This window comes from Lampris incognitus, chromosome 19 (assembly GCF_029633865.1).
Source record: "Lampris incognitus isolate fLamInc1 chromosome 19, fLamInc1.hap2, whole genome shotgun sequence".
NCBI lineage: Eukaryota > Metazoa > Chordata > Actinopteri > Lampriformes > Lampridae > Lampris > Lampris incognitus.
The window spans coordinates 33,225,217-33,236,888 of NC_079229.1; the positions used below are offsets into that span (position 1 = coordinate 33,225,217).

At 48.0% G+C, this 11,672-nt stretch overlaps 1 protein-coding gene across 1 annotated transcript; it reads right to left on the reverse strand.

Annotated features, from left to right (window-relative positions):
* Positions 1-1,298: 1,298 nt before the first annotated feature.
* Positions 1,299-10,759, reverse strand: LOC130129657 (probable cationic amino acid transporter). Its single transcript, XM_056299247.1, has 7 exons — positions 10,459-10,759; positions 9,694-9,930; positions 9,193-9,410; positions 7,692-7,838; positions 5,552-5,760; positions 3,575-4,371; positions 1,299-1,702 (listed from the first exon to the last, which is right to left on the reverse strand). The coding sequence occupies exons 1-7, from the start codon at positions 10,757-10,759 to the stop codon at positions 1,299-1,301; spliced, it is 2,313 nt and encodes a 770-aa protein (XP_056155222.1).
* Positions 10,760-11,672: the final 913 nt, after the last annotated feature.

Sequence of the window (11,672 nt, forward strand, 5' to 3'; positions counted from 1 at the left end):
GTGTCACCTGTTTCTATTCAGTGTTCATGAAACGACGCAGAGGTGACAAACAGCAGAACTGCAGAGAAACACTCATTCTGTTTCTGAACGGCTGTTTCAAGATGGCGGTGTTAGCGGTGTGCTGTTGACACTGACAGCTACGTCTGTCATTGAGGGGACAAGTCCAGGACCAGATGAAAGGCCAACGACGTCAGGTCAGAATAGGCGTAGTGCAGGTCTGTGCTGTCCTAAATGAGAGGTGAAAGGTCATTTTCAGACATCATAGTTTGCTGTTGAGCTTCTCTAGTCGGTGAGGCCTGGAGTCCAGCAGAGGCCTCGTAGGGAAAAATATGTGCTAGCGCTGGAGGCAAAGTCTATGCAGTGAGGTAAGTTTCATGATGAAAATATTCCTTTTGCTTTGTCTTTGTTCACGGAGGACGTAAAAAATAAACTGGGTTTTATTTCCTATCTGTTGATTTATTCCTTCCGTTTCTTCTCTGCTTTGAGGAAGCAGATCTAGTGCTTGTTTCCTCTCTAGTCCCGCCCCTCCTTCATAATCATTGGTTGGTGGGACTACGCGTGACATTGATGAGTTGTGCGCCTCAGCAAAATTGTTTTAATTTTGGAAAAAAAAAAAAAAGTGAAGCACTTGTGACGCTAGCCTCTAAAAAAAGACGACAACCACAATTACACACCAGATAACCCACCCACTCAAAATATATTATAAATAAATGACAAAATACCCTCAAATTACAAATTTTCTTGATATAAACCATGTGTGAGTCTCTATGGATTTCATCCCTTTTCAGTGATGTTATTTACAGTATTCCAGACCAAAGTTTAGGAAACCAGAAAGCGCTGATGAAACTATTTTGTATCAACAAAAAGAAAAACAGTCCCTTCCTGCCCCCACAGCTGCTTCTGCTAAGTCTGGCTGGGCAGTAATAGCATCATCGTTCCCGTCTTTCAGTGATTTTGTATCGGGATGAGATTCAGATAATGTCATGTTGCGATACATAATTTCGTTTAAATTAATGATAACGAGAATCGATTACCAAAGATTTCTAGAAAAAACGAGACCTGAAATATCCGAGGGAGTATTACTTGAAAACTAGTTCGAGTTTGATGCTGTACTTAACATTACCACACAGTTCAATGGGAGGAACCTCAGTAGGATTCTTAAACATGGTAATTTTGTATACAAAAGCAGAAATTGTGGTATATCTAGCAGTAAGTTGCATGTGGGCCAAAAACCCTCCCCCACCCCCTGAGTACATTCTCAGGAAAACAGCAAGTGTCCCGCTGGTCACCTGACTCATTTAATCCTCCTCTTCCCCCGCATCAAAGCCGTGATTGGCTCGTCCCCTTGACTTGCTACCCCTGGAGGAGAATTGACCTGTGGGTCCGGACTGGTAGCCATATTCATTACCGTGGTCACTGTGCTTGTATTGGCTCTGGTACTGGTCTTCATTTTGGTCCTCAAACTGGTCCCCATCCTGGTACTGGTCGTGTTGCTGGTGGTAGCCCCTCTCCTCTGGGGCGGACCAGCCCTGGTAGGGCCTGTCTTCCTCCTGCTCTTGTGGGTAGAGGTCGTCTTCGGGGGCGAAGCCGTCATCGATGTGGTCGTCGTAGCGCTGGTAGGAGCTGGCTTGCGCCTGCTCCTCACGGGCATTCAGCTCCAGCGTGCTGTTCCACACCCCATAGCAGACATAGATTAGCAGACCTGGGGGCAAACAGACCATAATACTTAGAACCACACAAACCTGAAAGCAGGCACGTGTTATATAACTGTTTGGAGGATCGACGGTAGAGATGCTAGCTCCCAAGACGGAGGAATGAGAGGACGGTCATCTGTTAAGAGTTACTGGTTCTCATGAATTCCAGAAGAATAAAATAAAAATCTGCCAGCATGGAAAAAAGGTCTCGCTTCAAATCGTGAGGTATGTTCCATTCCCTGCTCAGTACACCTTACCCAACAACAACAGCACACCATAGAGGAAAAGCATTGTGGTATGCAGGTGTTTTTTGGGGCATTGGTTTGACCACCTGTTTACAATTAACCTCGCTGTCTGGAAACGCTGACAGTCAGGATGATGTGTACTGAAGTTTAAGAGAGCTGTGAAACTGTTTACTTGTAGCCTCTGTCAAAAAGACTGAACTGCCCCTGGAAAGGTCATTTAAATCAGTTGCAAGCTAAACGCAGAGTTTAGTAACCCCTGCAAAGTGAAGTCTTGTTGGCACTGCATCCTTCTTCGGGGGTGCCTGTAACTTTCACACCTTACTGGAAAACCAAGTCCCTATGCATTTATATTTACTCATTCATCTGACGCTTTCACTCAAAGAGACCTAAAAGAGAGTCAGCATAAATAAATAAATGTGTGTATTACGCATGAACGCGCCACGTCACGTTACTCACCAGGACTCAAATATTTTGTGTGGTGAAATAGGCAATAAAATGTCATTACCAAAAAGCTACATAATTAACAACTCTGTCTATATTGCTACATCGATGCAGTTTCCCCCTTCTCGGTCTGCAATTATTACCCACTAATGACCACATGAAACACCCAAGGTGTGACAACATTAAACATTCATGATACTTTGGAGTGCAGTTAAATCACTGCATTGTTCGCATTGACTCAGAAAGTAGAAATGAAAATAAATGGTTTCTTTCTCATTTAAATGAAAACTTGTTTCAGCTTGTTCCGTTTCTCAGGGGGCGCCACAGCAGATTTTGTGGTTTCCCATTGGTACCCTGTGAGGGCACAGCACCAATGGCAGTCGTTGTTAACCCGGGCGTTGACCGATCCGGTATGGCCTTGTCAATCTGCATAATGACTTGGCAAATTTTTACATCGGATGCTCTTCCTGACACAACCACTAGCCCTATGGATGGGGGCACAGGTAAAGCGCTGGACGCCGTCCCAATATTCATGGACTTGCGACCATGTCTGTCGCTAATTTTATTTATCTAAATTAATTTAAATGAAAACATTCATTCATTCATTATCCAAACCGCTTATCCTGCTCTCAGGGTCAAGGGGACGCATGGAGCCTATCCCAGCAGTCATTGGGCGGCAGGCAGGGAGAAACCCTGGACAGGCCGCCAGGCCATCACAGCCCCCCCCCCCCAACACACACACACCTCAGGACAATTTAGTACGGCCGATTCACCTGACCTACATGTCTTTGGACTGTGGGAGGAAACTGGAGCACCTGGAGGAAACCCACACAGACACAGGGAGAACATGCAAACTCCACATCCCGGATGACCCCCAAGGTTGGACTACCCTGGGGCCCGAACCCAGGACCTTCTTGCTGTGAGGCGACTATGCTTACCACTGCGCCACCATGCCACTAAATGAAAACACATCTGCTAAAAAAAAAGAAAACAAATGTGCCTCTGTTTTGTCTCCAAACAAGATATATTCATTGTGGACATCCTGCAACCCACCTGGCTCGCTGCTGCAACCCACTTGTGGGTCCCAACCCATAGTTTGAAAACCACTGATCACTAGACCTACAGCTAATCTAGTGATCCATGATCTTTTTCCATAATTAATCTGTTATGCTTCCATGTTGGTCCAGTACTCACCTATGATACACCAGATTGTGAATCTGATCCAGGTGAGTGGAGACAGTTTGAGCATGAGATAGGTGTTGGCAAATATGGCTGCTGCAGGTACGAACGGAACACAGGGCGCCATGTAGGGCAATCTCCGCCCACTTTCCGGCTGCCGAAGTATGATGACCAGCAGCGTCACCATGACACCAGCCATTAGCATGGCCAAGAGCAACGAAACAACCACCCCCGCCCCCGCTCCCTGTTCAACCCCGAAGATGACAGTGATCCAGAGCAGGAAGGACAGGATGAAGAGGAGGAGGGTGCATCTGGTCACCGTGCGGCCCGTAGCAGGGGTAGGCCTGGCTGACGCGTCGGGGATTCCCAGGCGCACTCGCAGAGTGTAGTAGTGACTGCCCAGGAGCCTTTTCAGGAGGGGAGCGGGGCCGGTGTGAAAAGCTGAGTCGTCGCTGTCTCCCTTGGTCCCGCCGGAGTGATAAGAGGAGCCACCATCCTGGCCAGATCCTCCAATCAGCATCTGGTCATCTTTGGTGGGGATGGCGCCATCATCGTGGTAGCTCGGGTCGGCCCCACCCCCCTCCTCTTGGACCCGGGAGGTGAACTGGTGCGTGTCAGCATGTTCGTCGGGCTGGTAGCGGAGCAGGAGCACGCACACGCTCACCAGTGTGTACGCCAGCAGGGTCCCGATGGACATCATCTCGATCAGGTCTCTCAGGCTAACCAGCAGGGCGAGGAGGGCCGCCAAGCTCCCCGACAATGCACACGCCACCATGGGCGTGTGCGTGAACGACGAGATGCGGGACAGGAACCTGCAAGGGCATCACCACATACAAGTTAAATTCATTCATCACTACGGATAGCTTATTGCACACATCTCCAAAGTAATATTTTTGCGAGCACACAAACCTCTGGAAATCCGCACAGGATGAGAGAACTTTTTGCTGAATTTCACACGGTTGATTCATTGGGCTTGGGTCAGAAAGTGACAACAAGCAAGTAAGAAATGAATTGGTCGAATGAATAAGAAATACCCTCCGACCTATTCACAGCTACTTCGGAGATGCCGTTCAGCAAGGCACTGTACCATAATTTGCTCCAGGGGAAATGTTCAGTAGTGAACAGTGTGGCTTTACTGGGTGGCTGCTAGGTGTGAATGAATGTGAAATAGGTCGGTGCTGAGGTCAAATTAACTCAGCAAACTATGAATTGCACAGGATTTCAAACCCTCAACATCGGCAATGTTGGTGCCAAGCTGAGCCAAAAGAATTGAATGTTTGCAAAATAATGGTCCACCAACTGACGCTACGCAATTGTCTCTACTTCCCTGATTTCCATTTGGGAGGCATCTTCGAGGTAATCTGTGATACATGTCAGATTAGTAAGAAGACATAACCGAAGAAAATGGTGAAAAGGTGTTGGGGGAAACTGTGGGTGGGCTCCACTTGGCCCTGCCAACATGGTGCATACTGTGTGTTATGTTGAATCCTTATCAGCTGATTGTAACGACTGATAGTGCAGCAGAAGTTGTTGTAATGCTCCTTGTTGAGGGTGAATTTCCTCAATACAGCAACTTTTTCATTTGGATTCAGCCATGCTAAGCAACGCAAAAGAAGTGTTTTTACCAGTTCTCATTATTTGCCATGCTTCTGGTACACACGGTACTTTGTTTACTTGCCACAATAGCCGTTGATTCAAGTAGGCACAAGAGGTTATGTGCCGTTTCGTGTGCTGCATTTAAACAGAGGGAAGGTATGCCAATATGGGCACTGTGCCGGTCAGGTTTTGGAGCAAAAACACATTGTTATCCCGAGCACGTTTACAATGTTGACGTGACTCTGTAACTTAAAACAGTAGCGCTCAACTTGAAAGTTAAATACAGCAGAAGTAACACAGGGAGATGGCACTTGGTAAAAATCTGCAAACGGTCAATTACAAAGTACATGTTTGTGTGAGTGTGTGTTTGTATGTGTGCGCTGAATGTGTCCTCACCTGAAGAGGAGTCCGTCCCTGGCCATGGCGTAGATCACCCTGGGCATGGGGAAAAGGGAGCCCAGGAGAGAGACGGTAAGTCCCGCTATGGAGCCGACGGCCACCGTGTACTTCCCCCACATGAAGCCGTGCACCGCAAACATCTCCATCAGAGGAGCCGAACCATCAATCTGATCATAGGGAACCATGAGGGTAAGAATCACACTCACCTGTGCAGATGACAGAGGGAAAGAAGGGAAGATGGGCAGGTAATGATGGTTAAAAGACAATCCGTAAATACTTATACAACGTCGATACCCTGAGGATTTCATGTAGACTATCTGAAGGTGTCAGAGAAACTGTTTCATACTGGCTGCCTTCCCAGGCACTTTGTCTGTGGAAGTTGATTTGGGCCTTATGCTTTTTGTCTCTTCTTTACTGACGAGTGACACCGGTGGAGTTTCTCAGCACCGTGTCAATAGCCGCATTGCCACCGCAGGAACATTCCCCAGGAACTAGGAACCTTTTGAGGAACTCAAAGGAAGGAAATTGGGTCTAAATTAAGTCCCAGTGACATTATTTTACCCCCCCCCCCCAAGAAGTCCATGCTGGGGAGAGAGGTACTTTTTAAAGGAAAGTACAGGTATTTTTTTTGGGGGGGGGGGTCGCAGCACTGATCCTTTCTGATTGGTCAAGTACTCACAGGATTTTATTTCAACCGCCATTTTTAAAAATCTGTAGCCGGGAAAAAAAAAACCAAGAAAAAAAAGCTGTGTCCGAAATCATTCACTCATTCACTACTCCCTACTCACATCACTATAGGGAGTCCCCCCTCCCCTTTTTCAATTTGCCCCCCTTTTCTCCCCAATTATTTCAGGCCAATTACCCCGCTCTGTTTGAGTTGTCCCTGTCGCTGTTCCACCCCCTCTGCCAATCCGGGGGGGCACCCTGACCGACCAGAGGAGGTGCTAGTGCAGCGACCAGGACAAATACCCACATCTGACTCCCCACCCGCAGACACGGCCAATTTTGTCATTAGGGATGCCCGACCAAGTCGAAGGTAACACGGGTATTCGACCCGGCGATCCCGTGTTGGTAGGCAACGCACTATAGGAGTTCTATGTAGAGGACTATATAGTGAACTCACTGGAAAAACACTTTCGGACACTACGCGGGTCGTTTTCTCTGCCCTTAGTGATGTCATTGCTGTCATATGATTAAAATGTGTCAGCTCAACATCGGCTGGCGGACCATCCATTATAAATACCGGCACGCATTTTTGTGATAAATACATGACATTATACTGAGCGTCTTTTCCCAAATTAATGAGTACTAAGTATTTCGTAGCTGTTTCAGAATCAGAATCATGCTTATGGGCATCTGGGTAGCATAGCGGTCTATTCCCTTGCCTACCAACACGGGGATCTCCGGTTCGAATCCCCGTGTTACCTCCGGCTTGGTTGGGCATCTCTACGGACACAAGTGGTCGAGTCTGTGGGAGGGAAGCCGGATGTGGGTATGTGTCCTGGTCGCTGCACTAGCGCCTCCTCTAGTCGGTTGGAGCACCTGTTCAGGGGAGAGGGGGAAATGGGGGGAATGGTGTGATCCTCCCACATGCTACGTCCCCCTGGTGATCCTCACTGTCAGGTGAAAAGAAGCGGCTAGTGACTCCACATGTATCGGAGGAGGCATGTAGTAGTCTGCAGCCCTCCCCCGATCGACAGAGGGGGTGGAGCAACGACCGGGACGGCTCGGAGGAGTGGCGTAATTGGCTGGGTACAATTGGGGAGAAACACCCCCCACCAAAAAAAAGAAAAAAGAAAAAAATAATCATGTTTATTGGCCATGTACGTTTACACATACGTTGAATTTGACCCCTTTTTCGTGGCTCTCTCTGTGTACTTAATACAGAATAGCAACACCAAAACACAACAATCTTCAGATATATACACAAGGATTGACTTATACAGGTGAAATAAGAGGTGATAAGGTGCAATGTGTTGTTGGAAAGAATTCAAAGGAAACAATTCAACCTGCCTGAAATTTGATGCAACCTAAACTAAAAGGAACTCAGTTCATGTTTAGAAGGATCGTAACACTTTACCTACCCTGTGTGTGTGTGTTTGTGTGAATTTGTGTGTGTATATATGTGCTTACTAACAGACACATAGGCAGTGAGGCAGGCGACCAGAGAGGCGGTGATGGCGTAAGGGATGGAGGTGTTGGGGTTTTTAGCCTCCTCCCCTGTTGTGGCGATGATGTCGAAGCCAATGAAGGCGTAGAAACAGGTGGCCGCCCCCTTCATCACCTGCACAGGACCAGACGGTAAGCGGGGTTACAGGGATACAGCTACTAGCCACTTGTCAGTTAGCTCTGGTACACAGGAAGGAAATAAGAGCCATATAGAAGATCATTTAATGATTTTAAGGAGTGAATTCAATGTCCTGATTTGGGGGAAAAAAATGTTGTGATCTGGAAAATTCCATCACTTTTGCAGCTAGCCTACCAGTGTTAATGAAGTGAAACTCAATTTTGTTGCTGAGCAGGTTTTGGAAGACTTGAAATATGTTTCAGAAAAGGTAAAAAGTGAAGTCCGGGCAAAACTGTGTGACCCACAAGTTTGTTCAAGAATATGCTTGTACACACACATACACACACACACACACAATGCAATGTATGGGTGAATCGTATAACAAACCCAAGCAGAGAATCGCTTCATGTAGATTTGACCTATTTGTGATTGTTAGTTCTTGTTACCTGCATTCTGTGTCCTTATTTCTTACTCACCCAACAACTTAAGATATGTTGATCTTCTTAGGTACATAGATACCCTGCTAGATACTGCTAAATTCCACTCTGCCGTTTTTTTCTACTTTAAAATAATTTGGTCATTTCCCTGTTTCTTGAACTCATATCCAACCAATGCAAATTCCTTGTATATGCAAATGTACTTGTAAACTAAAACTTCCATCATCGGCGGTCACTCGGGGTCAAGTATGACTGTCCTCCCTCTGGGTCCCTCTGAGTCCTCAGGTGGGTGTAGAGGCTGATCCTGGAGCCACATAATGGGAGGACGCCTGCGCATGACAGCTTTCTATGTGGAGTGGCTGATGCGCCTGCAGCCACCACACGGTCCCTGGCAGGGGGTGGCCAGAGTCCAATGGCATGGAGAACCAAGACGATTGGGGACCACCCTCTGTTGCAGCCTTCATCTGCCTTCACTGTCGTTGTGACCTGCAGACATCTTCCGCCAGTTCCACCGTTGAGGTCTTTGTTGGATCGTGCTTCATCTGGAACCTCCCCCCTTGAGTGGTCGGTAGACTAGAAAAGCGCTACATAAATGCAGTCTATTTATTTGACGTATCCGTCTTGGGTGACCCTACCAGGAGCCAAGCTCCGGACAGCATAGCTCTTGGGATCATTGGTACACGCAAGCTTCTCCACCACGGCAAGGTGGCGATCCAGGAGAAGACATTAAAACTTACATAGTAATTAACTAGTCGACCAAGCAACCAGCTAACTAGCCAAACAAACTGACAAATTAACCAGCCAACTGTCCAACCAACCAACCAACCAACCAACCAACCAACCAACCAACCAACCAACCAACCAACCAACCAACCAACCAACCAACCAACCAACCAACCAATCGTAAAGCTCACCCCTGACCAGCCAAAGGGAAGGAACCTTCCACTTTCCCAGTTGCTGGCAGAGACAAAGAAGAGTCCAGCGAGGACCATGAAGACCCAGACCACCAGGTTGACCATGTTGAGCACATTGTTGACGCCCACCGAGTTCCGCACACCCAAAGCCACGATCACGGTGACCAGCAGGGCAATGGAGAGGGCCAGCAGGTCGGGGTAGGTGTCTTCTCCCGTCCCTGTGAGAGAAACACAACAGTCAAACACAAACAATAAACTGGGTATTTGTGGATCAGCAATCATCTTAAATGCAGCCGCTGTAGAAAAAAACAAATGGTAAATGTATTTTTGTTGGCATGCAAGCCTTCAGGATTGTAATTCTAACAGCAAAATACGTCGACATTAGAGATCAAAACAACACGTCTAATTTCATCAACATATATGCTGTGTTTGAAAGGGAAAAAGATAATGGTTTACACCAAAAGTGGTGAAAATCACACTCCCTTCCCCACTCGTACTGACCGAGGCCCCGGAGCGTGCCCAGGTGCGTTATCATGTAGTTGCTGATGCTGTGATTGGCCAGAGAGTCGAACATGCTGCTGAGGGCCGACGCCCCCGCGGCCGTGCCAATCAGATACTCCAGGATCAGATTCCAGCCAATGAAAAACGCCACGAACTCCCCAACCGTCACGTAGCTGTAGGTGTAGGCGGAGCCTGTGGTCTTCGGCACACGCACGCCAAACTCCGCGTAACACACTCCTTCAATGCAAATGCGCGTACACACACACACACATGCACACGCACAACGTCAGTTCATGGACCCACTGGGTGACAGCTGCCACATTCCTGTGAATCTATTTTAATTTTTGTTAATTTTGTAGTTGTGAATAAGAAATACTGACTGAAAATACTGACCAAAAAACAATCTCAATATCACAGAAAAAGTTTTGGTTCCCTCTCGAGGTGGGAAGCTTTACAAGTTGCTGGAGAGATTTTATAGAATAGATCAGCAGAAAAAAAGGCATCTTGAATTTGTCCAATGAGGCACTATCCTTGCCAACGGTTGCTCAGATTTCACTTGGATGTTCATGATAAACTCTCGTCCCAGCCTGGGACACAAGGAAAACCTTTAGTTTCCTAAAACTGACTGAAAGACGCCTGATCTGGATTTGAATTTTCCTTCAGTCTTCCAAAAGTGTTCTTGAAATCTGCTTAACACCTGGATGGAAACATGGCCACCGAAAGCATCGTGTGTGATAAAGGTGTGTTTCATGTCATTTAACTCACCTGACAGAATAGATGCCAGCGCTGCGATGATGAAAGACAGAATGACCCCTGGTCCTGCTGTTGCCTTGGCAACCAGCCCAGCAACCACATACATCCCCGTGCCGACGCAGCTGCCCACCCCGAGCGACACCAGGTCCACAGTGGTTAGGACCTTGGCCAGTCCGGCCCCTGACCCCTCGGTGACCTCGGTGAGGTCATCGGCGCCCTGGCTCATGGCCCCGACAGGCTTGGTGCGCAGCAGACGGGAGTACATGTTGTACCATGCGTCCTCCCACGACACGCGGGCCCGCCAGCCCTCCATCACTACGCCCGTGTTCCTCTGTGTGTGCGTTTCTGCCTTTATCTCCCTCTTCTAACCTTCCTCCGTCACCCCCTTGATCATCTTCTTCCTCTCATTCTGAGCCGCTTCCTCGTTTTTTTCCCTCCGTCACTCTGGCCTTTAGTCACCACTGAGAAAAAAACACTCCAGGACGAATGGCATCAACCCTGTTTAAAAAAAAAAAAGCACATCAAAAGTACTTATTATTATATTTCCCCCCTTTTTCTCCCCAATTGTATGCAGCCAATTACCCCACTCTTCTGAGCCATCCTGGTCACTTCTCCACCCCCTCTGCCGATCCGGGGAGGGCTGCAGACTCCTACATGCCTCCTCCGATACATGTGGAGTCACCAGTCGCTTCTTTTCACCTGACAGTGAGGAGTTTTACCAGGGGGACGTAGCATGTGGGAGGATCACGCTATTCCCCCCAGTTCCCCCGCCCCCCCGAACAGGTGCACCGACCGACAACAGGAGGCGCAATTGCAGCGACCAGGAAACATACCCACATCCGGCTTCCCACACACAGACACGGCCAATTGTGTCTGTAGGGACGCCCGACCAAGCCGGAGATAACACGGGGATTCGAACCGGGATCCCCGTGTTGGTAGGCAGCGGAATAGACCGCCACGCTACCCGGACGCCCCCAGTGCCTCAATATTAATTATGATGTAATTGTTGGGTTTGCAGTGAAATGGTAAAAGAATAGTGTCAGTTCCATCTCACATACTTGTACACATTAGTACCCACACAGCTGCAAATGATTGAACCCCAGCATGACAAACAGTCGCACTGGATGCAGTCTGTTCATCTCTGTTTACCGTGGCTGACCGGGTCACCTGATGCTCTGACACCATCCACCTCTCAACCACTGGAGCGAATCTCCCTCTCTGAAACA

Excerpts from the sequence above, each read along its gene's own strand:
- LOC130129657 (XM_056299247.1), bottom strand. The coding sequence starts at position 10,759 with ATGGAGGGCTGGCGGGCCCGCGTGTCGTGGGAGGACGCATGGTACAAC. Across the intron at positions 9,411-9,693 it reads GGGCACGCTCCGGGGCCTCG|GGACGGGAGAAGACACCTAC; the intron begins GTCAGTACGAGT and ends TTTCTCTCACAG. Across the intron at positions 1,703-3,574 it reads CACAATCTGGTGTATCATAG|GTCTGCTAATCTATGTCTGC; the intron begins GTGAGTACTGGA and ends GTTTGCCCCCAG.